Here is a 27,186-nt window from a genome sequence, read left to right as displayed (position 1 = left end):
AGGTATTCCAATGTCTCCAGTGGTTTGCGAGCAGAAAAAATATTTCCTGACAGTCTGCTGATCTTAATTTCCCAGAATATCAAGGAAAGGTCGAGCAATGCATAACTGACCACACTCAGCTAGAGGCAGGTAAAACGTCTTCTGAGTATGTTCCTAATTCAACTTGTTCCACATTAAAAAGAGGATATGGAACTTTATTCCTCCAGTTGAATAAAGAATTAAAGGGAAGAGTAAATAGAAGAGGGGGAAAACACTAATCAACTACGAGGAATTATGGAATTGTGGTGGAGAGAGGTGATAAAGTGATGCCATGGTCACAGAACACCAACCTGCCCCTTATCCACGCCACTGTTCGCGTTTTCTGAGTCCATTGTCTCCGTCCGTTTCCTCTTCCCTTTTCTGAGAGCTTGAGTATTGGTAATTTCCTCAGTTTGCAAGATCTTCTGCATTTTCTCAGTTAGTTACCAAAGGTTTTCTGAAATTGTAGGAAAAGGGAATGCTCATGAGATGGTGCTACTCTGGACGTAGTCCAAATGTTCCTGTTTTTCCTTACAACGAAAAACAAACCAAAGGAAATATGATGTATTTCCAGCTGTATGTTTCACAATAGCACCGTCACTCAGGTAACCTATTTCACTCTATACTTCTGATTGTTCTTTCTCCCATGGACCAATTTAAGACACATTTGCACTTGATTCAGAAGTCTTTGAACTCATCCCCATCCCAAGGATGTTTCCAGGATGTGAGATGCAGGCAGTTATCACTTAAAAAATCAAATAGTATAAATTTTTTCCATCTTCCTAAGTTTTTTTCTTGTGAATCGGTTATGAGGAGTCTGAAAAACAAAGTAGGAATATTACAAAATTGTGGAAAGTATCTGAGGACTGAAGTTATGTATTTTAGGAAAAAGACATTAATAATAGCAGATCTCATCAGGATCAAAACATTCCAAGAGAGAGCAATAAGAAATGCCTAGACATTTGTTTTGTGTTTTTCTGAAAATTCTAAAGATTTGAGATAGAAGATTTTTCTTTGGTGCAATTTTAAGAATAGTTGCCATAAAGAAGGGGAAATGGCAGGGAGGGTATAGGTCAGTGGTAAAGTGTGTGCTTAGCATGCATGAGGTCCTGGGTTCAATCCCTGGTACCTCTATTAAATAAAAGAAAAACCTGATTACTTACCCCCACAAAACAAAGCAAAAAAAAAAAAAAAGGGAAACAAAATCTCAAAGGCAACAATACATTTCATAAAAGTTTTAAGGGAGAATCATTTTTTTTCAAAATCTGGTAAAGCAGATGATCGTTCTTAGGTAGAATATGGTTAAAATGAGCAAATCTAGCTCTTGCTGTGTATGCATGATGTAGCACATTTGGTCTTAGCATCCTAATTACTTGCATACGTTGATTTGTTTTCATGAAGGTATTACTGGAGAGTGCACCTCATCTCATCTTGCACAGGAAAGAATTCAAGAGCAAGCCATAATAAAGTGAAAGCAGATTTAGTCAGGGAGATGCACACTCCATAGACAGAGCACTGGCCATCTCAGAAGGGAGAGCAGCCCCGGAGAAGGGTGGTGGTGGTAGTGGTTAGTTTTTAATGGGCTGGGTAGTTTCATATGCTAACAAGTGGGAGGATTATTCCAACTGTTTTGGGGAAAGGAAGGGGATTTCCAGAAATTGCCCCCCCCCCCCCCCCCGCCTGCTTTGTGGCCTTTTAGTCAGCCTCGGAACTGTCATGGCACCTGTGGGTGTGTCACTTAGCAGCTGATGTATTACAATGAGTATATAATGAAGTTCAAGGTCTACTGGAAGTTGAACCTTCTGCCATGTTGGGCCAAGCTAGTTCTAACCAGTTTATGCCTCATCCTGTTTTCCCCAATTGCTGTGTCATTCTTTTAATGAGTGTGCCTTGCCCCCTTCTCTCCTGTCTCAAAAAGATACTTAATTACAAATAATAAACTTTAACTATAGAAGAGACTGTGCTTAAAGGAACTGTTGAACAGAAAGTAACTATGCCCCTTACCAAATTACACCAAGTAATGCTTTTAGAATATATGGTTCTTTTACCTATTTTAAAAGATACTCATTATTCTCTACTTCAAGCATAAAATAACATTTGGGACGGCCTTGCCAAAATTGTTTGTTGTGACTCTTTGTAGACTTACTTTAGGTTTTCAAATACCTGAAGAGTGCTTCAGCTAACACGTGCTGGACTATCACACCTCACTCACGAATATCAGAGCTCTTACCCAGTATTAAGCTCTGTTAATAATTTCAAAGATACCAGCAATGGGAGGGCAGAGGCAGAGTGGGGAGACGTCGAGGAAATCCTGCTGGCTTTGTAGGTTCTTCCTTCTCATATGACATAGGTGCTCTGTGGTCTAGAATGGTAGGTGGGGCCTCCCTGAAGTTTGGGGTCACCTCACACAGTGGGTGTGTTTAAGTTACGACACATCTCCATTGTATACCTCTGAGTTGCATAGCTCACATGACCTTCTCCAGGGAGTTATAAATCCATAGGTTCTGGGTGTGTTTGCCATAAGCAATCTTAAATCAGGGCTATATACAAGTATGAACCTTCTGGAGACAAATGCTCCCCTCCTAGCGAATATCTGAATCTGTTTACTCAGAGCAAGGTCAAAGACATTTTCTGTGAAGGGTCAGATAGTAAATATTTTATTTAGGCTTTGCAGGCCGAGAGGCCAAATCAAGGGTATCATGTAGGTGCTTATCAGCAAGAGAGAAAATAAATCTTCACGAAATTTTATTCATAAAACTGAATGTGTACTAGTAATAATGGAGTACAACCTTTTCTAAGACAGCTCTGCTAATGAAAATGGAATTTTAAAAATAACGTCTTGTTTAATTGGAGTTCAAAAGTTCCCTACCATCAAAATTAATTGCAAATGCTCACTTGCTAATGCTGACTTGTAATGAGATTTTATGTATTTTATCCTTGAAAATGTCTTTCACACTGATAAAGTCTATTATTTGTAATTAAGTCACACTGGACTACCATGTACTGATATTAATCCACGAACTTATTATGTTCTTTATTGAGATAAAATTCACGTAACCTAAATCTTTACCCTTTTAACCATTTTAAGAGTATTTCCAGTGGCTTTTAGTATATTTGATACAGGAAAATGGGGCACAAGAGGATGGCCATGTCCCAGGTGAGTCCCTGGGACGCACCCCGTCAAGTGAGGGCACTTGTCTTTGCACAGGAAAGAATTCAAGAGTGAGCCCTAGCTGAATGAAGACAGATTTATTCAGAGAGACGCACACTCCATAGACAGAGTGTAGGCCATCTCAGAAGGCCAGAGAGTGACCAAGGGGTGTGGGAGTTGTTAGTTTTTATGGGCTGGGTGATTTCACGTGCTAACAACTAGGAGGATGATTCCAGCTACTTTGGGGGAAGGGGCTGGGATTCCCAGGAATTGGGCCGTCATCCACTTTTTGACCTTTTATGGTCAGCCTCAGAACTGTCATGGTGCCTGTGGGTGTGTCATTCACCATGTTAATATTACAATGAACATATAATGAAACTCAAGGTCTACTGGAAGTCAAATCTCCCGCCATCCTGGGCCTCAAGGTCTACCAGGAGTTGAATCTTCTGCTATCTTAGTGTTAATTGTTGTTTCATTCTTTTAATGGTTATGCCCTGCCCCCTTCCTTTCTTTCTCAAATTCACAATGTTATACAACCATTATCAAGAAAGTCCGTAACTCTCAATATGAATTCATAACTTTAACTGAGTATATTCATCTCTTAGTAGACTTTTATAGACTTCTGTTAAATTCTTTTATATTTGCCTTTCAGTGTGCCATTACCTTGTGGATTAATTACTTCTGATTAAAGGTTAAGTGGAAACTCTTCAATCGCATAGTAAAAATGTATTTCAAAATATGGAAATTTCCTTTGCATTTGCATTGATGTCTGAAAGACAATGCTGGCAATGTAATTTGGACTTGAAAAATATATCCAGTGCAGATATGAGTGGGGATGAACATCTCATTCCTTGTTTAACTTCTGACAGCAGGGGAAGTGTATAAGCACTTGACATTAATGATGAGTCACACCTTAGTTGTTATTGAAATGACTTTACCTCCTCATTGTAAGTTTTCCATGTAATTACTTGCTTTGCCTTGTAATTTTGCCTTGTAATTTGTTAATGAGCTAATTGTCAGCATTATCAAGTCTGCAGCAAAAGCTAATTTCCAAAGCCATTCACTGTTCCATAGAAGTAGCTGAGGGCAGTTCTCATTCACAGAAATTTCAGTTTTGCCCCTGAACTCAAATGTTAGCCTCAAGATTTACCACTGCTAAGCTACTGAAATGCTGTATGACAGGGCAAGTTAGAATATTCAACTTCTACATCTGAAAAAAATTCATGGAACTGATGATGGTCAAGTCCACAAGAATGAAGCTCACCATTGACGTTATTGGTTCAATAATACATGATATTTTCAGAAATTGCCAAGATGGTCTCAAAACTTATGTGGAAATGCAAGAGATTCAAAATGGCCAAAACAATCTTAAAAAAGAAGAAACTTGGAAGACTTACACTTCCCTATTTGAAACCTTACCACAAAGCTACAGAAATTAAGACAGTGTGGTACTGTAAAAGGATTGACATGTAAATCACTGGAACAGAATTAAGAGTCCAGAACTAAATCCTTACATATATGGTCAGTTAGTTTTTGACAAGAATGCCGAGACAATTAAATGAGGAAAAGAAGAATCTTTGCAACAGATGGTACGGGAACAAGTGAATATTCATATGCAAAAGGAATCCCACCTCACAACAGACACACAAATTAACTCAAAATGTAATTTTAGATCATAGACCTAAACGTACGAACTAAAACCATAAACTCTTAGAAGAAAACATCGGGGTAAATTCTGTGATCTTGGGTTAGGCGATGATTTCACAGATATGACAACAAAAACATTTTCACAAATCATACTTATGAGTCACACCTTAGTTGTTCCTGAAATGACTTTACCTCCTCAGTGTAAGTTTTCCATATAATTACTTGCTTTGCCTTGTAATTTGTTATTACATTAATACCATCAAGAAAGTAAAGAGACAACCTACACAATCTGAGAAAATATTTGAAAACAGATCTCATAAGGGACATGTATACAAGATATATAAAGAACTCTTGCAATGGTAAAAAGACAACCCAACGTTTTAAATGGACAAAGGATTTAAACAGACAGTTCTTCAAAGAAGATATACGAATAACCAATAAGCACATGAAAAGATGCTCAGTGTCATTAATCGCTACAGAAATGCTCACAAACACTACGAGATGCCTCCTCACGGCCACTGAGACGGCTATACTCAAAAAAGACAGAAAACAAAAAGTGATGGTAAAGGGGGAAATCAAAGCCCTTACATTTTGTTGGTAGGATTGTAAAAGAGTGCAGGCATTTTGGAAAACAATATGGGAGTTCCCCCAAAAGTTAAATATTGAGTCACCATATGACATATCAGTTCCACTCCTAAGTATATACCCAACAGAAATGAAAACATACACCCACACGAAGCTTGTACACAAATGTTCATAGCAGTGTTATTCATAACCCCTAAAAAGTAGAAAAACCCCAATGTCTATCAACTCACGAAGAGGTAAATAGAATGTAATATATCCGTACAGTGAAATATGGCTCAGCAGCAAGAAGAAATGAGGTTCCAAGGCAAGCTATGACATGAGTGAGCCTTGGAAACGTTACACTAAGTAGAAGACATCAGTCACAAAAGACCACACATTGTGTGAGTCCCCTTTATACAAAATGTCAAGAATTGTCAAATTTATAGAGACAGAAAATAGATTAGTGGTTTCTTAGGGGTGATAAATTTGGGAGTAGAGGAAGGAATGCCTGCTAATGGGTATAGGTTTTTTTTAATTTTAACTGAGTATAGTTGATTTACAGTGTTGTGTTAGTTTCAGGTGTACAGTATAGTAATCGAGTTGTACATACATATTCTTTTTCATTATAGGTTATTACAAGATATTGAATATAGTTCCCTGTGCTATACAGTAAGGACCTTGTTGTTTATGTGTTTTATATATAGTAATCTGTATCTACTAGCCCCAAACTCCTAATTGATCCTCCGCACCTTTCCCCTTTGGTAACCATAAGTTTGTTTTCTGTCTGCAAGTCTGTTCTGTAAATAAATTCATTTGTCTCATTTTTTCAGATTCCACATATAAGTGATATCATGTGATATTTGTCTTTCTCTGTCTAACTTACTTCACTTAGTATGATAAGCTCTAGGTCCATCCATGTTGTTGCAGATAGCATTATTTCATTCTTTTCTGGCTGAGATATAGATATATATATATATCTATATCTCACAACTTCTTTATCCAATCATCTGTCGAAGGACATTTAGGCTGTTTCCATGTCTTGGCTATTGTAAAGAGTGCTGCTGTGAACATTGGGGCACATATATCTTTTCAAATGACAGTTTTCTCCAAATATATGCCCAGGGGTGAGATTGCGGGATCATATGGTAACTCTATTTTTAGTTTTTAAAGGAATCTCCATACTGTTTTTCATAGTGGCTATACCAAATTGCATTCCCGCTAGGATTTCTTTTTTATTAAAATTTTTTTGTTTTATTTTTTGTGATGCAGGCGGTTAGGTATTTATTTATTGACTTATTTATTTTTAATGGCAGTACTGGGGATTGAACCCAGGACCTTGTGCATGCCAAGCACATGCTCTACCACTGAGCTATATCCTCCCCACCAATTAGGGTTTCTTTTAATAGGGACAAAAATGTTTTTAAAAAAATTGGTGCTTGTTGCCCAGCCCTGTGAATATTGCTACTGCAATAAAGCACAATTTAATTAACTCACTATAGGTAAATGTCCTTCCTTGTTTGGCTAACAAATGAACCACTCAAAAACATTTTGGTTATAGACTCGTTTTCATTTTTAATTTTTGTGATGAAATTCTGCTGTGATATTTCATTTTAAACTATCTAGCGTTTTGGACTGGCTGTCCTGTGAGTTGGAAATACTGTGATGAGTGCTGAGTTCGGTAATGTTGACATACATCCTGTTCTTTTAGCACAGCTACAGTGTCACTCTATAATACACAAATGCGCTGCCTTCTAATTTGATAACAAAATAACCCATACTCCACTCTGCTTTAAAAGCACTAAGTCTAGCTTTCTCTTTCTTTTCTTACTTTGGCAGGCACTGGTAATAAAAAATAAAATCTCATACAACCGTATGACAGTATGCAGGGCGCTAACACAGTGTTGCCTTATTACAGTTGCCTGTGATCTGTGCCGCACTGAGCAGCAGTGCGGAGTGATGAGGCTGCCCCACGTGGTCTCTGTCACAACTACTCAACTCTGCCCTTAGAGCAGGAAAGCAGCCACAGGCAATCTGCAAACACATAAGTGTGGATGTGTTCCAATAAAACTTTATTTGTGGACGCTGAAACTTGCATTGTATGTCGTTTTCACATATCATGATATGCTATTTTTAAAAAATTGAAATATAGTCAAGTCACAATGTGTCAACATGCTATTCTTATACTGATTTCTTTCAACTGTTTAAAACTGTAAAACCTATTAATTTACAGGCTGTACAGAAACAGGAGGCAGGCAGACAAGGAGTAGTTTGCTAAACCCTGACCTAGGGGCTCAGTTACCATATTTAAAAGGAGTTAAGCTATATCACCTGCTTTATTTTCTTTCCTCTTCATTCCTTTTCCCGGAGAGCAGGCCATCTGCTTTAACATCTTCCTCCCCAGTGCCTTACTTAAATGCACAATATTACTAAATAAGCCCAGGGCTGAGGGGGAAAGGGGACTGGGAAATTACTGATTAATGGGTCTAGAGTTTCATTTTTGCAAGATGAAGGGTTCTGGAGACAGATGGTGGTGATGGTTGCACAACAATGTGACCGCGCCTTATGCTCCTGCACTATATACACTTAAAAATGAGTTAAGGTGTAAATTTGATGCTATGTGTTTTCACTGCAGTAAAAAAAAAAAAAAATGGGAAAAATCTGTTTACAGAAACATAGTTTGCGTAATATCCTTAACTGTACTAAAATTTTCTCCTGCTGATATGGTTTAGTTAAAGAGCAAATTCTCCAGTTTCTTCACAAACACATAATTCATTCAAGACCAACCAGAATGGACATGTCAGACCTCTTTTAAAATGACTACTTTTCAGGAGATTTCAGGCCACTATTGTAACCTCCACAAACAGGTGATTCAATGTTCATATTATCTGCCAATTAGCAAATTCAGAAGGGATATTATGAATATGGCTATACAGTAAACACTGCTAGTTCCTATAGTTAGTAAAAAAAAATTCGCCATGTAGTTATCTGCTCCTCTTTATTTTTTATTTTTATTTTTTTGCTAACAGAAACCACGTAATTAATTCTCCAAGTAGTTATAGGGGATGAGATTAAATAAGACCTTTGCTCCAAGATATGTGGTTGGATGAATAATGTAAGCCAATGGCTTTCAATCTTTTTTGATTGTAGCTCACAGGAAAATATACATACTATGTTTTTTTTTTTACATACTATGTTTTGATCCAGAAAACATACACACACACACACACACACATACTCACCCCTAAAACAAAATTTCACGGAGCATACCCTACCACATGTGATGCATTCTCTCAGTTTCTATTCTGTCTACTATATTTTATTTCATTTTAGCCAATGCCAATCACAGCACATTAAATTGATTTCACAACTCACTAATGTGTTATAACTCATAGTTGAAAAACAATGTTCTAAGCAACATCCAAATTGTGAAAAACATAGCTGAGAAATAAGGTATAGAGAAAGGGGAACCATGCAGCCAATGAAAGCAAATGAATTCAATTAAAATATGAACTATTAATGCATTTAGGTTTACTTTTAATATTGTCAATGATACAATTAATGCAGGATTCAAAAATGCAAAAGCCACCTCTGAAATTCTAAAAAACAAAAATTATCAAATTTAAGGAAACTAAATGAAAATCAAAATATAATTCAGGTATCTCATCCACTTTTGTATTTAAATGTAATTTCTCTGTTATGAATTAAATAAAAACCCTGAAAGGCAAGTACAGGACTACAAAAAAACCCCCTATAATTTCATAAACTTTCATATCTAAAAGTTTTCAATTGTTTTCTAATGTGTATCAGTTTTGGAATGTATAGACATAATAGGTCCCTTTGCAGTACTCAAGTCAGATTATAAGCTGAAGCCTCCTCTCTGCGCTCCAAAATCCCAGGAAAATACTGTCAAAGTAATTCTAAATATTCAGTGGCTGGCTTAACGTTCTCTGTGAAATGGGCTACTAGTTTCAGCTCAACCTCTGGCCAGGTGGGACATGGTGGAGGGAGATGTCCATATTTATTTATTTTAATTAAATTATGTATTTACTAGAGGAAGGCAGATCAAGATCTGAGTGACTCTGAATGGCTGGGTGCCTTCTCCTGTAAGTACCCACAGCGCTCTACTGAGCAGAGCGTTCTCATCCCAGTGTTCTTGACTTCTAGATAAAAATTTCTGGGTTTTACTAATAACTCTGGGGAGCATTTCAACTCACTCTTGTCTCTCTCTCTCTATTTCCAAAAGACATTTAACATGTTTTCAATGTCCAAGTTGTATCCGGAAATACCCTGATTAAAAAGATGATCAGTACACGTTAGGAGGACTGAGCCGTGCTGCCAACTCCGTTGTGTGTGACTTAGACTGGACTGGAGACAGCGCAGGAACCTAAGAAACCCTAAGTGTGTCTGAGGGACTTTAGACCTGAACCACTTTCAACGTCCCATGATAGGAAAGGAAAAGGAAACAGTCTCATCCGGCCAGAGTTTGTGGATGTACTTCTACTAAAGCCAATGTTACCAATAAGCTGTGGTGTCACACGTTGTCATGCATGTCACTGTGATGTGGGAAAGGAATGTGTTTAGCTCCCCATCCTGCCCTACTGGACATCCTCAGATCTTCCCTATCCTATCTCCTTCTCTTAATAACAAGAAAAAGACAGCTAACAATTACTGAGCGCTTACTACGTGTAAGGTATACTTCTACGCATTTAACCTGTGCCGCTTCATTTAACCCTCCCAGTCGCTCTCCAGTTACACTTTACAGATGAGGGAACCGGGGGAACTGGGGCTCCCCGTGGACCCTGGCCCCCTCTCCCTTTGGGCAGACAGCTGGTAAGGTTTCCATTCTGACTGCTCTGAGCTACAGCACTGATCCTCCTGGTTTCCGTATTCCCTGGTGCTGTGGTCCGAATGGGTCCCTCCCCAAATCCATACATTGAAATCCTAACGCTTGCAGGTGATGGTGTCAGGGCTTGGGCCCTTTGGGAGGTGATTAGGTCATGATGTGGGGGAGGCCCTCATGAACGGGATGAGTGCTCCCATAAAAGAGGCTCCGAGAGCTCCCTAGCCCCTTCTGCCACGTGAGGACACAGTGCGAAGTCGGCAGTCTGCAGCCTGGAAGACGACCTTTACTGGAACCCGACCAGGCGGGCACTCCGATCTCTGACCCCCGGCCTCCAGGAGCTTGTGAAATAGATTCCCGTTGTTTATCAACCATGCCGTCTCTGGTATTTTGTGAAGGCAGCCTGAACAAAGACACCGGCTTCCTCATCTGGACCCAGAGACTCTCTCTGCTGCTCCTGACCCGGCAAGACAGGCAGGTGCTAAGCGACCCAGGCTCCGTCTGATCTGAAGTTCGGCGCTGAGACGGGCTCACTGTCATCTCGACGCGTTCAGGAAGGGGCATCGACAGAGGAGGGCACGAACGTCAGAGGCTGGGAGCCGAGGAAGACGGTCTCCACGGTGTCGCCTGTCCCCATCAAGTCTACGGAAAGCCTGCCGCCGCGTTTGGAACCGCCTGAGAGTCTGCACAGCAAAGTGCACGCAAAGCTTGGAGGAGCCCTGGGAAAGTTGCCCTACGCTTCTAAGGCCTCCAGAGTCTTTTCTAATGAATACCGGGTTTTGTGTCTTCCCCTCACCTATTCTTCTGTTATTACCTGTCCTCCCCTCGACCCCCAATACTTAAGTGCCTTTTCCCCATGTATCAGAAACGCAGATGCAGAGTTAAGTGGAAAGGAGAGTCAGAGCCAATTAAAAGTTCTGTTTTAGGATAACTGTTAAGGCATGTAAGATCATCTTCCACTTAACATTTTTTTAATTAATGGAGAACATTCTATTCATCTTGAAAGTTGAGTGCCAGATGGAATCATTATCCTTTTGGTTCCAAGTAACCGTATTCTAGAACGTGATTAAGTTTTAGACCGATTTTAAAAACTCACAAAATGTAATAATTCTGAGCGAAGAATCAATGTCTCTGCATAAAAATCAGGAGCGATTCAACTTTCAAATATGAAAGTTATCCTATCAATTATAATGTGGAAGGACAAGCTAATTTCTCTTTGAACTATCTGCCCCATTGCACTCTATATTAATATCATACCCTAATGAAGTAGGTGTTTACCATTTACCAATATCTCTATTAATTTTGTACTTTAATAGTCTTGAAAGTTTAGGTTTGGGGGGAAGGTATAGCTCAAGTGGCAGAGCATGTGCTTAGCATGCATGAGGTCCTGGGTTCAATCCTCAGTACCTCCATTAAAAAATAAAAAATAAACTAATGATAAATCAATAAATAGACCTAATGACCTCCCCTCCCAAAAATAAATTAAAAAAAGAAGAAAGTTTAGGTCTAAACATAATTAACTGTTGAGTCATATTTCAGATAATTTATTCAATAAATCATCTTAACTGGTTTGCCCCTTTCCCCCTTATCAATAATTTTCTTGCTCTAATATTCCTTGGTACCGTGTTGAAGCAACACTACATTCCGCAATGAGGAAGTCCAGAGCGTGTTGTCCTGTGCCCTTGAGTGTTGGGCAGAGGTGAACAGTGGTCATACCAGCCAACTCCCAGGGTGCTGCTAATGCCCTGAATCCAGGCACCAAGACCCAGACTCCCAACAGCTCACCATGCAGCAGATGACCATGAGGTGGGGGACACTAATTGTGGCCCTGCAGTATCTTCTCATGGTGCGTTCCCACCTCACTACAGATGGCCACAGAACAAAATTGTGCAAAGAACAGTGCCTGCTAGACCAGACGGATCTGGGACCCTCAGGGAATGGCATTGGTTGCAAGTCTCTGTGTGGACTGCGTGGATGCTTTACCACTAAACCCTTCCCAGCATATAGGGTCAGAAGGGAACTTGGAGGAAATAGAACCAGCCAGATGGAGAGATCAGGATACCCTGGAAACTGGACTTGAAGTGAGGAAGTCACAGGATGAAAACTACGAGCCTTGTGGTGTGACAGAATGATCCCAGTGATGGGACATTAGGACCTAGCGTCCTGAGAATGTAGTGATGGTGGGGGGAGAAGTTGGAGGAAGGCATGGCAAGTGTGGAAGATCAGAGATAATGGGATGGATGGGCGGTCTTCCATACCGCAGGCAGGAACCCAGTTATCCTGGCGGGATCCAGTTCCCAGATCTCTGGGGAAGGCTGAATGTTGAAAAGCCTTACAAGCTGTGGCGTGGAGCAGATTTAGGAGGAAAGCTGCTACATGCACCAGGATGTGTAGGAATAGTTTCTGGGAGTCCTTCTGCCGCTCTTTTAAGCTTTAAGACTGTGGAGATCCTTGCAGACTGTGAGCTCAAGACTAAATTTTAGGACCAGTGTTTTTCGCTCAAAAACGGGCTTATCCAGCCAAACATCTAGATTGAAGTTGGGACACTTAACTGGCCTGAAGGCAGCCCAGGAATCAAGTCAGCCCTTCTTCCCGTGACAGAAGCCTGTGGAGTGGTCCTAGGTAGTTAACGCGGTCTCCCTTCTCAGAGTTAGAACCGACATCCCAATGAAAGGTAATGAGGGAACTCATTTGTCCCTCTCCCAATCTTGCAAGAGGACAAGGAAACTCACAGCGCGCTGTCTCCACTCAGTCGGAGGGTGGGCGGCATCTGCGTGTATTGGGGACATGTCCCTGAACCTCTGTGGGTTAGAGCTGAGGGCTTCCTCTGCTCATCCTAGACTGATGGTGCTCCAGCCCCTTCTCCCAGTCTCAGGGGAGGTACTCAGGTGATGTGGTGCTGATGCAGTGGGAGAATGATTTGATGCTGCAGAAGCCTTGTTATCTGTGCACTTGTGTAAGGTTCTGATAATTCTCTGTTTCTTTCCTTAAGAACCTGGTGAAAGCTATGGGTCATGTCCCCCTAAAGAGACCCACAGTTTTACACATAATTTCAGGTCCCAAGAATCTTGTTCATCAATTGGTTACAAACTCCCACAGAAGAGACAGGGCCAGAAAGAGCAGACTTTAGGTTTTTGGCTTTCTTCTTTGAAACAGAAACTTTATTCTCATTTAGTCTGTTTGCTACTCGTTCCCATTTGACGCCAAAAAGTATTTTGGAGCCATGAAGACATTTTAAGACTGGCTTTTCTTTCTGTTCCTAGATCCATGGGATATCATGACACTGGGATAATTTCAATACCCTCTGGAACTGTGTGTCATTGAAACATCTTTTCCTCATTGCAATTCTCAGTGCTCCTTGGTGCACTTGGCTACCTCTGCTCTTTTAGGGACATTCCTTCAGGCTCTCCGCACCGCGATGCATTAGCATACAGATCTATTACCACCCAACGTTTAATGCAAAAGTCCTACAAAACATTATTGTAAGAAATGGAGATAATTTAGCTACTAAATATTGCTGTCATTTTATTAAGACAATCTGGAATTTAATTCATAAACATTAGTTAATCAAGAACTTAGCAATGACTTCAGCTTTCAAACTTGCTTCGCAAGTTGCCCGTTTTAGAAATGGTGGAAATACTTTACGCTCTCTGAATCATAATGAACAAGGCGGCTCCGTGATTTATAACTCCGAGAGCTTTGTAATTTGACTTATGAAGAGCTCTCCACTTTTCCACTGGCGGTTCATACAACCATGAGTAAATTTTCTGGTCAAATGACTCAGAATTTTGCTGCATGACTAATCCCACACTCAATGTGGAAACTATATAAATGAATTCGATTTGCTTGTGGATAATAAATGACTACTTTCTAAAAACTGTCTGCAAAGCATGAGAGAGTAGATGAATTCAATTCTATTGATGTTTTTTAAACTCTCAAACTCAGCAGACTTTTGAAAAGTCTGTAATGCTCACAAAAAAGAACATCGCCTCCCCCCACCAGCTTTATCAAGGATTTTGCAAATCGTAGGACAAGAAATCCTAATTAGGCTCTAAAATTTCCAAAATGTTAAAAGAACAATTTGGGATGATCCTGTTGGCAATATTTTTTCTTACAATGATAACTTTAAGTTATTTTAAAAGTTTTTTATTATGGTAAAATAATTATAAATCCTTTCCTGGGATATAGTGGCTGAAAATAATATTTGATACTATTGCAAATAACAATTGTTTTTCCTTCAAAAACTCAAAATTTAAAAAGATAATAATGATCCATCCATGCGGTGGCCCCCGCCCTCCAAGATTCTGGACTCTGGAAATCGCCCCCAAGATTACAGCAGATGCGGTAGTTTCTCCCAAACCACATAGCTCCTTGACCTTTCAATACCAGAACACAGACATTGTTGCCACAGGCCCTGGTCTCAGACAGTCATGAAAACCATTTGGGAATAAACAGGCATACAACACGTTTCCTCGATTCCTCCCAATTCCTTCAATGCCATTGATTTTTGAGAGTAAAAATCTTCATCTAGGATCAAGTAGTTTACCAGTCCAAAATCAGTATGATTTATTTCTAATAACTTGTCACTAGAAATCCCACTCCTGGACATCTATCCAGAGAAAGCTCTAACTCAAAAAAGATAAGTGCACCTCAATGTTCACAGCAGCACTATGAACAATAGCCAAGACTTGGAAGCAAACTAAGTGTCCACCGAGAGGTGACTAGATAAAGAAAAGGTGGTGTATTTATACAATGGAATACTACTCAGTCATAAAAAAGAATAAAATAATGCCATTTGCAGCAACATGGATGGACCTAGAGATTATCATACAAGTGAAGTAAGTCAGATAGAGACAGAAATATCATGTGATATCACTTTTATGTGTAATCTAAAACAAATGATACAAATGAACTTATATACAAACTGGAAATAGACTCAGACACGGTTATCAAAGGGGAAAGGGGTGGTGGGGATGGATAAATCAGGAGTTTGGGATTAACATATACATGCTACTATACATAAAATAGATAACCAACAAAGACCTACTGTAGAGCACAGGGAACTGTATTCAATATCTTGTAATAACCTATAATGGAAAAGAATCTGAAAAAGAATATATATGTATGTGTATAACTGAATCACTTTGCTCTACACCTGACACTAACACAACATTGTAAAGCAACTATACTTCAATTAAAGAATTCATTGCGAGAGCCATTCTTAGCTAACCTTTTTGTTTTCAAGGGGGTAACATTCCAATGTACTGTCTTTGTGGGATTATCAGTCTGTAATCTACTCATTTCCTACATTCATGCAGGTTTGTAATAGACACTCACGGACAACTTAGGTTACATTCCAAGGTATTCCTTAGTTTTCTTTAAAAATTTTTCTATTCTGAGCACTACTAGCCAGGGTTGGTGGAGGGAGCCCAGGTGCAGGGAGCCATCACCACTAGTCAGGGTCAGTTTTAACTCTGCAGAGTCAAAAGCAGCTTGAGAGCAGAAGGAACCGTCTGGGGGACTCAGGTGCGTGAGGACAAGTGCACCCCTATCCTGACAAAAGGACATTTGTTGGCTTTTACTCAGTTGCATTTCTACCCATGCCTTCTAGAATCAAATTTCTCCAAAGACTGTAGACAGCCCTCTTGCCTCTTTTTTTCCCCCTGGTCTCTCTCCAACCCATTCCCGTCTGGGTTCAGCCTCTCCCACTATGATGAGCCAGTTCTCTGGAAGGTGTCCAGAGGTCTCCTCCGTCCACAGCCTCCTTTCCCCGGCTGTGCCTCTGTTCTAGGAAGACCCTCAACCAGGGCACTTCCCACCGAGCTACTGCTCCCCTTTCTTCGGTCTACAAGTGGATGTCGTCTCCGAAGCTACGATTCCATTCTTTCCACGCTTTCTCTTCCTTAGTCATTTCGTACATGTCCATGACTTCAACTAGAATTTATGCTGGTGACTCCTATCCGTCTCTGGTTCTGACCTCTCCACCCATGTTTCCACGGATGTCCAGTTTCACACGGATGCCCTCTGACACCCCTGCTGCAATGGGTGTGCAACTCAGTGTGGCTCGGTCACCTTTTCCTCCAAAACTTCCTGCACTGGGGCTCAAAATATGAGTCATCTGCAATTCCTCCTTCTCCCTGAATTGGTCGCAACACAGCTTAGGATGGAGATGTCTCTTCTTCCTGATGTGTCTTCCCAACCCATCAATTAGGAATTTGTGCCCTTCCTGCCCTTGTGTTGGGAAGGACTGTAGTCCTTCAGGGGTGACTGGGAGGGTGTGCAGAGTTAGGGAAAAGGACCAAGATGTGCCATTTTGGACTTGAGCCCAAGCCATGCTCTTCAGCCTGACTTTACCCTGAATAAAGTTAGTGTGTTAATTTCCTTCTGGTTTCTCCTGGGTGTTCTCAATCTGGTTGAGACTCTAAAGGGTAAAAGGGCTTGGTGGATCATCTTCCACATACCTGATAGCAAACTCTCTTAACTGTTTTCCCCGATGCTTTTGTCTTCTCTTGGGTGACACTGCTAACTATCATAAAAAGTCAAAACATTATATATACCTTTCCATCTTGATTTTCACTTCTTGGACTGAAAGATTTGGCTGTGGACCATCCTCCTCCATCCTGACCCCCAAACTTTAAATGTATAACTTGGAGCTGATGTCAATTACTCTTTTTTAATGAAAACCTACCAGAAAGAAAAAGGTATGAATTCTGCTAAATTAAATTCTGAAAAGGACTGATTGGCTGATTTAATATTTATTGAATTCTGCAATGCATTAGCATCACATAAACTTACAGGTAAGAAACAATTAATAACATGCCATTACTTGGAGAAGGAAATGATCAATTAGCAACAAACAAATCAGAAAATAACAATGGAACCTAAATACCACATTCTCTCAATGGCTTAGTCTGCTTATTACTAGTATCCTTGAGAAAACTGATGCAAAGAACAGAAATGAACGCATCTAAAAAGAAATATCTGTAATCCGACTGCAGGGCAGTCCGGCATTTGGCTGCCAAAAGAGATAAATGATGTTCTTGTGTGTACTTGAAACTTACAAATGGCTGCAGCAAGACTCAGGATGGTAACAAGTGTACTGAAGTAATAGCTCAGAAAACCATCATTGCTATTTAGTTTCTTTTTGTTGTTATAAATGCAGAGTTTGGGGCAAATTAGTTACTATGCTGTGCCTGTGGAGTGTTTCAAGGATCTGCAGTCCATTTCAGCTCACTCACAAACCTTAGTCAATGAGAAATAGAAAGTAAAGACGACCTTCCTACCTTTCTGTTAATTATTTCTCCCCCTCTGTTTGCAGGAGGTTAATTCAGTTTTGCTGTTGCTTTAAATTACTCCACCAGACCACTGTGAGGCAATTCGGTATAGAATTCCCGTCCTGATGTGCCCTGCAAGGCAGACTCCGGAACTCTCCTCAAAAACCACCCCACAGCGGATGGGAATGTGGGCTCACTGCAGTGGGCTGCGGTATCATGAATCCTGTGAGCTACCTACACGCGACGAGGTTCTACCCGTCAGCCCGAGTGCCAGGGACCGAAGAAGTCCACCTGACTTGTAGTGCAGGCAGCGCCCCGATCCAGCATCCTCACTGTACACAGAGTCTGCAAGCAAGGCCCTTTCAGCTTCAAATCAGAACAGCCGAATGAGAGAATTCTTATTTCTTTTTAGGAAACAAGTTGCACGTAAGAAAACTCGATCTCTTGTTTCCCATCTTAATGATTCTGGCATTTAAGAAATGCATTAGGCAACGCCTTTTGGAGCTTCCTTTAATGCTTACACATGGTAATACGTTGCAGGCCCTAAGAACATCACTGGTTGAGCCTCTATGCAGAGCTGTACGCTTGATTTTGTATTGTTAGCAAACCACACTGATTTTGAGATCCTACAAGCAAGTAACAAAACTTAAGTATTGTCAGATTCTTGAACTGTTCTCCTGAATTTTACAAATTACTTTTTTATGACCCAATTTCTCCAATCTCCTAAGTCTTCCAAAGTAAGAGTCCACCTTAGTGGTTATTTGCAACTGCACAAATTCAGTCATGCCGCTTGCTCCTTGCCGCTCTAACTGCAGTTTCATTATGCGAGTAAGAAAACAAAACAAGCAAAAACCAACCCCACACAGGAAAAGGCAGCACTGGCTTGGGAGCCGCAGGATGGGCACAGCACTGGCCGGCCGAGGCCGCTGCCGCAGCAAGCCCGGGCCAGGTGTCCTGGTGGCCGCAGGGAGGCGACTGCAGCGCCGCCGCCGCCGCCGCCGCCGCGTCTCCCGCGTCCGCACTGCGCCAGCGACCCCGGGAAAGCCTCCCGGACGCCAACTACAGGATACCTTTTGCTGCTTATGAAGAAAGGGGAGGGGGCAGGAGGGAAGAGAGGGAGTGTGTGCGTCTTGAATGTGATAGATCATTATCTCCTCACACTCCTAAAAAACTGCTCCTCAAAATACACAGAGACCAATCTCCAACTTCTTCCATCTGCCAGTTCCCTAAATCTGAAATTGCCTCTCCCTTCAAGTGCACGAAAGGAGTCAAGGCTTTATGGTCAACGCAGGGATGCACGAGGATCCAAAGTGCCCATTTCTCGGCTGCGACACAGCGCCAAGTTAGGGGTGGGAGAGTTCATGTCTGCAGACCCGAGTGCCCTAATGGGGAGCGCGCCGGGTCCAGAGGGGCTGGAGGGGGCGGGCCTCCCGTTCCGGGGGACCCCGATGCCCAGGAAAGGCCCTGCCCGGGGCTCAGGCTTCGGCGTGCGAGGAACCCCCCGCAAACAATAGCTCACCCGGCTGCATCCTCCAGAGCCCCAGCCTCGGGGCGGGGCGCGGGGAGGTGGGAGGTGGGGGGCAGCACCGCCTGCAGGCTCCCGCCAGCGCCTCACAGTTTCCCCCCGGCTCCGCGGCGCCCCCTATCGCCGGGCTCCCCAGCAATCGGCCACGGGAGGCTGGAAAGGCGGCAACCCGGGTTTCCGAGAGCGGAGGGGCGCCCGGCCCGTGACCCCCGGGACGGCGCGGCCCCGCGGGCTGCCCCGCTGGAGGGCGCTGGGCTCTCAGGCCCGGGCGCAGCCCGCGGCCGCCACCGGAGCCGCCGCAGCCATGTCCGCGCGCCCGCGCTGCCGCAGCCCGGCCGTGATGTCATCCGCCGAGCCCCCGCCGCGGCGCCCAACTCCCGCCCGCCGCGGGCTGCCGCGGCCCCGCCCCGCCCCACGTGCTCCCGGCTTCGGGGATGCCGAGGCCGGCGGTGGCCGCAGGACGATGCGTGGAGCCCAGGTGGCCGCCGCGGCGGCAGCGCTGCCCCTCCCCGCCCGCCGCGTCTCTGGCGGGGCTGCGCCCAGGGGCTGCGCACAGACGGGGGCGGGGGCGCCTGCGGAGGGCGGGGAGGGCTCCCCGCCGCCAAGTGCCTGCCGGGTCGCCGTCTGCTGAGTCATGGCCAGTGCTGCCCGCAGCCTGGGATCACTCTTGTAGCGCGGCGGGCGCGGGTGCGCAGCTATTGGGCCGGGCGCGGGGCCGCGAGCGCCGGGCATGACGCGCTGAGCCGCGCTCGCCCGTGCCCGCCGCTCCGCGTGCGCCCCGCGCGGGTGCCTGTGCCGCCGCCCTCCAGCCCCGCCGCCAGCCGCCCCCGCCTCGCCCGCACCATGATCGCCGCCGCTTTCCTCGTCTTGCTGAGACCCTACAGTATACAATGTGCCCTCTTCCTCTTGTTGCTTCTGGTGGGCACCATCGCCACCATCATCTTTTTCTGCTGCTGGCACCGCAGGCTCCAGAAGGGGAGGCATCCGATGAAATCGGTCTTTTCGGGTCGTTCAAGGAGCCGAGGTAAGACACGCCGCGACGGGCTTCCTCGGGCCGGGAGGAAGCTTTAAGCCGATTTGGAGAGGGAAGCGCGGCTGGCTCCTTTCCGCGCTGCCGCCCAGACCCCATCCCCGCGCGCTCCCCCAGCCGAGTGCGTTTGTGTGTCTGACATCCCTCTCCCCCTCCTGCGTCTCCGGGGTTGGGGTAGCCGCGACGAGTAGGGCGCCGGGTGAGGAGAAACGGACGCAGATGCTTAGAGTCAGTTTGCTTAATCCCTGCTGGGGATCGGAACGGAGTCCGGGCTGCGGCAGTCTCCCTCCACCCACCCAGGGCTGGAGCGTGGGGTCCGAAAGTGAAGCATAGAGATCCGGCGCTCCCCAACTCCCCTAGAACTTTCCCTGAAACTTCTCGCGGAGGAATCACCTAGAGACCGCTGGCCTAGTAACCACCCCGCCCGGCAGGGTGTCCCCACTGCCTTCGAGGCGTCTAGAACGCCCCTTCCTGACCCTTGTCCCCTAGGTGAGTCATCGGTGACTCGGCAGGTGATGAACAAGGAGTTAAATGAAGTCTCGTTCTTCTTTTTTCTCCCCAGATGCTGTTCTGAGATCTCACCACTATCGTTCTGAGGTAATTTACTTAGCGCGCACGCTCAAGGTCAGAGGAAGTTCTCTTTCCTGAGTAACAATATTAATCGTATGCGAGTTAGGAAACCAGTAGGGCGTTGAATGGCGATGCCCTCAAGCCGAAAGGGCCGCGTTTCTTTCTAAGCGACTCCCCAACATGAGTGCCCAGCGAACGGTTTTAGCAGGTTTCTTGTGTAGTACCAGAAGGTGGGAAAGACAGCCCCTGAAAGTGGCCATGTCTTAGGAAATTAGCCTCGGGGGTGGATCTCAGGGTCCTTTGGCCTCTGTAAGGCACCGATAGAAGCTTTCTGGGTGCCGTCAGCTGGCTGTGGTTGCGTATCCAACGAGGCTCAGGAGCTTTTAGAGAGTGCAGAGCAATTTGATCCGTATGCATTTATTTCACTTTAGGCTCCTGTTCACCCAGAAAGCCCTCCATGTTTTACTGGGGACAGCTGATGATTTTTGCAAAGTGGCGGTGGTGGTGATCTTTTCTGGCTTTACTCTCCAAACGCAGACCATCCCTCCATGAACAGGTGACCTGGCTGCCGCGATTGGGCGGAACTGCTGTAGGGCTGTTTGGGCTGGAGAATAGAACAAAACAAGAAACACAAGCTCTCCCTGACCCAGCGTTTCTGAGTTTCCAAGACAGCCCCCACTTGATGGGAGATGACTTTCTCTCTTTTCGGGAGAGATTCACACAGCCAGGAGGTTACTGGTAGCCAGGCTGGTGCGGTTTACTCATCTTAGCAAAGACTTCATAGATGAGACACCCTCCATTTACTCGCCATTTACCTGAGAAGTTATTTCACATTTCATTTCACTAGTGAATCCGATGTGTTACTGCACCCGAGATGTATTTTTGGACCCTGGTTGCTTGAAAGCTCTCCCTGCATTATTATAACAGCATTATAATGCTGCACAACGAGTAATTCTGTATGTGGCCCAGGGGGTGAGAACTCTGTTCTCAGCGTAGGGCCCTGAAGATAGTAACGTAACCAGTCAGACAATCCGAGGTTCCATCCTGGCTTTACACTAACTAGCTGTGTGGTGCTGGGAAACTAAACTCCTCAGCACCTCAGTTTCTCATCTGGAAAATGGGACCAGTAGTACCGAGTAGGACTGTAGGGGAGGGCAGGGTTGACAAGTAGTTATGTTAAAAAAAAAACCCCTCAGTTTATAGTAGGTATTCAGTACTTGATAGTTATAATTACATATTGTAAAATAGAATTAAAAATGTGTAAAATAGAAGGTCTCTTTGAAAATTTTAAAGTCTTTATTAGATTAATTAATTCAAATTTATGGGAAAAGGGGAGGGTATAGGTCAGTGGTAGAGCGCGTGCTTAGCATGCACAGAGTCCTGGGTTCAATCCCCAGTACCTCCAAAAAAAAAAATAAACCCCAAATAAACCTAATTACTCTCCCCCCCCCAAAAAAATCAAATTTACGGGAAACAATATAAAGTCTATTATGAAGCAATGCTTTTTGAATATCTATTCATTTAATAGAATAACCCATTTAGAGGTGACAAAAATAAACAATGGTCTGGGTGCGAACATCACAATTCAGGATTTTGAGAGGTTACCAGTCCAGTACACGTAAATGACAGAACCAGAGTAAAAATCCTGTTATGGGTTCTTAGATGAGCCATCAAGCATGTCAGCTGAAGTCCAGACGGAGGACTGAGATAGAACTACGTCTTGTTTAGTTATCTCTGAGTTGAGCACTTGTCATGAACTGGCATTTGGTTAGGAAGGCTGGGAGCGGTTATTTAATGTCGAAACTCATTTCACAGATTCCTGGGACAGGTTGACATCCAGTGTGTGCTTTGTATGCACCTCATCTGCTCTGCTGTGAGCGCCTTGAGGGCATGGACCACATCTCTCTTGTTTAGGGCTGTATCCCCACTGCCTGCTGAATCATGGGCTCGTAATAATATTTGTCATAAATTCCTCGAGGAATGCCAGTTCCCATATCAGGGCGAGTACAACTCAGTATTGGGTAGAAAAGAAAAATGCACATTCTCAGGACATTGCTCAGAACTCAACATTTGCTGAATCCCAATTCTTATTTTACCTTTCTAGATTTTAAAAAAAATTGCCCTAGACTTTGCATCAGAAACAGAAATCACTGGGTGGGAGAGGTTGTAGCTCAGTGGTTGAGTGCATGCTTAGCATGCACGAGGTCCTGAGTTCAATCCCCAGTCCCTCCTTTAAAAAAGAGAGTTAAAAAAAAAAAAACTATGTATAAAATATTTTTAAAAACTTAAAAAATGTAAATCATTAATTATAACAAAATAGATTTGGTTAGAATTCTTTTTTCTCAGAAAATTGAATGCAGCATTAGCTTAATTTGTTGATAGGCCACCCGTGTTCCCCTTTATCCCAAGTTCCTTTGTTAAGCTACTCAAAGAATGTTATTTCATAAGAGAAAATCCTGAGAATGTCCTATATCATCACTGTTTTGTGTTCACTGCAAATAAAACATTTCCCCCTAGGGAAAACAGGGATTTTTTTTTTCTTCGTTTCTATCAAAATACCCTTTCCTGCAGGATTTTCTCCTTGAGAAATACCTCTGAATGTTTTGGATTGTAGCATATTAAAAATGAGTACTTGTGCAGCATAATGGATAGTCTTTTTGTTGCTTTTTATCAGTAGCTGCTGCAAAATAAGGATGAAAGAAAATGTTTTGATTTTCCTCCCAACTTCTAGTCGCATTCAATATTCTATTCTCCATCCCAGTCTCAGTAAGTAGATGATTCACTTTCAGCAGTTTTCTAGTGGTCAAGTGAGGAGAATGGGTTTGCGATCTGCTGACTCATTTTGAAATGTGAAGGAGCTTGGGGAAAGCCCTGGAACACATGAAGAAGTTCAGTTAGCACTTGGCTGGGTTCTTTTTTTTTTTTTTTTTTTTTTTTTTTGGTGGAATGTATTGCTTCTGCTATCCAGACGTCTGGGGGGAGTCCAGTTGGACAGGAAATTTCAGAATGTTTCTTCCCAGGTAGTGAAAGAGATACTTCCCTGGCGGGGGGGGGGGGGGGGAGCGGATCCGTGGCATCAGGACCCCGTGTGCTTTGGGGAAGTTCTGCAGCAGGGAAAAAAAAGCCACGTCTCTCATCTGAGGGGTTCTAGCTTTTTACTCCTCACTAAGTGTTTCATAAACACCTTTCTTCAACTCAGTTTCTTCCTCCTGGAGCTAGAAATAAATGATAGCAATATTTATGTGATGTTTGGGCGGCGTAACCACCAACAGCCCTTTTAATTTTCACATACTGGCAAACTCATCTTGATGGACTTAATAGTTCTCTACATTTTAGTAATAGTACATGAGAATGTGAAATTATTAATTAATCCACCCAGCAAAGGCTCAACAGTGTAACCCCAATCCACAGACAGAGAAAATGTCCTGTCAGATAGGGAGAAGTAGGTGCTTTGTGTATGAATATAAAGTACTTGTGCCACACACACACACACACGCACACACACACACCCCTTGTACACAGCTGATGAAGAGAAGTGATTTCACATTGATGTGGGACACAGTCTAGAAACCACGTCTGTGGGTCTCTAAGAAATGTACTTTTCCTTTTATAATGTTGGTGCTGTGACTTTACACAAGGCTTAACTGTTACCCTAGATTTCTGGGGTGAAATCAGGCAGTGGCAGTCCTGGTTTTAAGGAAATTTCAGAAAGCGATATGGGTAATTGAGGTACCATTAGATTACAAGACAGAGCCTCGGGAGTGCCACGGGAGGCTGAAGACAATTACGCAGACTGCCCTTGGAGGACGCCCGGAGGGACCAGTGGTACTTGATCCCTGTTCACCAGCCCAGTGGGATAAGGGAAGCCTTGTTGGACAGGAGGGGAGGGAGGAGTGTGTTTTGTGTCCATGAGGATTGAGTGAATATCTTCACTTCCTGTTTCAGGTAAAGGGATCAAAGGAGTTAAGTTAAGCAGTTCCCAGAGAGTCACATAGCCAGATAAGGACTTGGTGAGACAGGAGCTCCCTGCCTACGTTTGTTTGCCTGGTGGTGGTTAACTGTGTCACTCACAGCCCAGAGACTCATATGCCCAAAATTCTCCATGAAGGAGAGAAGCGAAGTTGAATGAATTTTTAGCAGACATTCCTTACAAAACAATAGGCAAGTCCTTTAGGTTTTTCTAGTGTTACCCACGTTATCCTGGGTGAAAGGGTGGTCCACACAGACCCCCATGCTGCCCTGCCCCGCCCCAGCCTCACTACACTCCCAGAGTCCCTGCACCAAACCAGGGATGCTCAGCAAAGTAACCACAGTTTACAGCTTCTCACAGAAATTGCATCTTTCATTAAGGATTATCCAATTTAGTGGATTAGAGAAAATAATTGTTTATTATTTTGCCGTCTTTTACAATTAGGTTATCTTTGTAAATAAATTCTTTGTCTAGAGTTAGTTACATTGTAAGTCTAAATTAGTTTATACTAACTAAATCAGTCTTAAGTGGAACTCTACACATGATATAGTGTTCATTTTGTTCCCCTCAGTTATTTTAGCTTTTTTATTTAAAAAAATTTTTTTTTGTGTTCTTTTTTTGGGGGGGGTAATTAGGTTTATTTACTTATTTTTATTATTATTTTTTAATGGAGGTAGTGGGGATTGAACCCAGGACCTTGTGCGTGCCAAGCACACACTCTACCGTTTAGCCGTACCCTCCCCCTTCCCTCAGTTATTTTAAAAATAAACATTTATGTTTTTCATTCTTTGCGAGGTGTGATATCAGAGAGTAGGTGTAACAGAAGGTCTGAGGACTAGCCCCTGCCCTTGGCAATTGCTTCTAGGTCACTCCCAGTGTCAGGGCTGAAATTTTATAGTTGCTGGTTTCTTCTGTTCCGGTAACTGAACTGCTATGCGGTTTCCAACTATGAATCACAGATGTGATGGGTGCCTCCGAGGCCGTGCTGTGCAAGTACAGCCAGTACGTTTGTGAAAAAGACAAATTCACCCTGTTCACCAGAGTCACCACCGCCATATCATTTACCCTGACTCCAGCTACATGGCGACAAAACAGAATGCTGAAAGCAAAAGAAAAGAAAAGGAAGAAAGGGAAAAACTCACTTTCTTTTTTTTCCACGCATCTAAGCCTTTTCAGTCCAATCTAGATGAAAGTTGAAACAAAAGCTTTTTCAGAGAAGTCTGAATCTTTGTCTAACCTTAGGACTTAAGAAGGACTCTTTATAAGATTTCTATTACAAAATAGAACCAGGCTAATAGCAAGTACTGGCTTAATGAAATGAATACAGGAATAAGAGTTCAAAATCCTGGCTTGGGGTTCCAGCTCCGCCACTACCTCAGTGCGCGACCTTGGCCCAGCCTCTGAGACTCAGACTGGCTGTTCTCACTGGTAACGTGAAGATGATCTCTGAAGCCCCTTCGAGTAGCAGGCCAGGTTTCATGCTCAAAAGGCATCTTGGAAAACTTGGTTTCTGCCTTCTAGGAACTTAAGGCAGGTAAAGGTAAAGATGTAATTAGCATAAATGCCAAGTAACACGTGTACAAAAGGGTTGGAATAATTCTGATGATGCGATTGCTCCTAGCTGGTGTGATCAGGGAAGCCTTCCAAGAGGAGGTGATATTTATGCTGTAGCATGCAGGTTGAGTAGTACCTGGCTAGACACAAAGGGGCTGAGAGCAAACCTCCAGGCCAACAGAACCTCATGAGAATAGATATCAATTTAGGAACATACACGCCTGTTTTCAGCGCTCAGAACACACCCATATGATTAGAAGAAAGGGTTCTTGAGATCACATGAAGGAATATCGAACTGGAAATATAAGGAGGTGCCAGCTGTAATAGAAATAACTTTCGTGTACCACTTGACAGGTGACAGAGGCTTTGACATATTATTTTGTTTGAATGCCTTAGGAGGGCACCTGCTGTGAGCCTTCTCAAGAGAAGCAAAGAACTGCCTTTTGATTTCTTTTCTAACAACTGCGGCCAAACAGCCTGATCACTCTTTTTTCTCTGTCAGGAAGAGTGAAAATTTGTGGCCTTGGCTGCAGAGGCTGGGACAGTGACTGGCTATGGGCTTACTGGTCAACTGGAAGTTGCATGCTTTCAGGGTGCTGTGTGTTTCAGGTCCAGTGCTCAAGCATCACTGGGTTATATTTGACTGCAGGCACCATATGTCCAGGGATTTGTGACAACCTGCTCGTGTGTTCCTTGTGGTCATGATAAATCCCAATGCAGAGCATAATACATTTGCAGGCAATTCATTATGTACAAGGTCATTTTTTATCAGCTACGAAATATATTACGGTTTTTTAAAAGTGTTTGAAATGTGTCCCTGCTCTTGAACTTCTTCCTCGAGCATCCCTCGCCAACAATAATTATTCTAAATGTTTGTGTACTCCTCAAATGCTCAGGCCTCCCACCCCGCCCACAGCCGGTGACTTCTGTCTCCAACTCACAGAGGACATCAGTGCCATCAAGTAGTAGCACCTTAAACTTCTTGCCTCTGCAAGCTAAATGGCGTCCTCAACTTCCCTCCCAGCCCAGTGAAAAACTGCTGT

General features: G+C 43.3%; 2 protein-coding genes and 1 non-coding gene across 3 annotated transcripts in view; 1 reads left to right on the top strand and 2 right to left on the bottom strand.

Annotated features, from left to right (window-relative positions):
* BEND6 (BEN domain containing 6) overlaps positions 1-19,329 on the bottom strand; it is a 55,317-nt gene extending 35,988 nt beyond the window's left edge. The window contains exons 1-2 of the mRNA XM_032463324.1: positions 19,014-19,329; positions 330-475 (exon numbers count right to left, since the gene is read on the bottom strand). Coding sequence (XP_032319215.1) covers positions 330-449 — 120 coding nt within the window. The 5' untranslated portion in view covers positions 450-475; positions 19,014-19,329. The remainder of the gene's footprint in view (positions 1-329; positions 476-19,013) is intronic.
* Positions 6,688-6,759, bottom strand: TRNAA-GGC. The gene has a single exon. It is a non-coding gene; the product is annotated as a tRNA-Ala (tRNA).
* A 518-nt stretch (positions 19,330-19,847) lies between the features above and the next one.
* The window catches only part of DST (dystonin), a 436,433-nt gene continuing 429,094 nt past the window's right edge, over positions 19,848-27,186 (top strand). Inside the window, 2 exon segments of the mRNA XM_032463323.1 lie at positions 19,848-20,043; positions 20,612-20,646. Of these exon segments, the coding sequence (XP_032319214.1) occupies positions 19,863-20,043; positions 20,612-20,646 (216 nt within the window). The 5' untranslated portion in view covers positions 19,848-19,862.

The sequence above is a fragment of the Camelus ferus genome, chromosome 20 (genome assembly GCF_009834535.1).
Source record: "Camelus ferus isolate YT-003-E chromosome 20, BCGSAC_Cfer_1.0, whole genome shotgun sequence".
NCBI classification, from domain to species: Eukaryota; Metazoa; Chordata; class Mammalia; order Artiodactyla; family Camelidae; genus Camelus; species Camelus ferus.
This window is presented reverse-complemented; position numbering and strand designations above follow the sequence as displayed.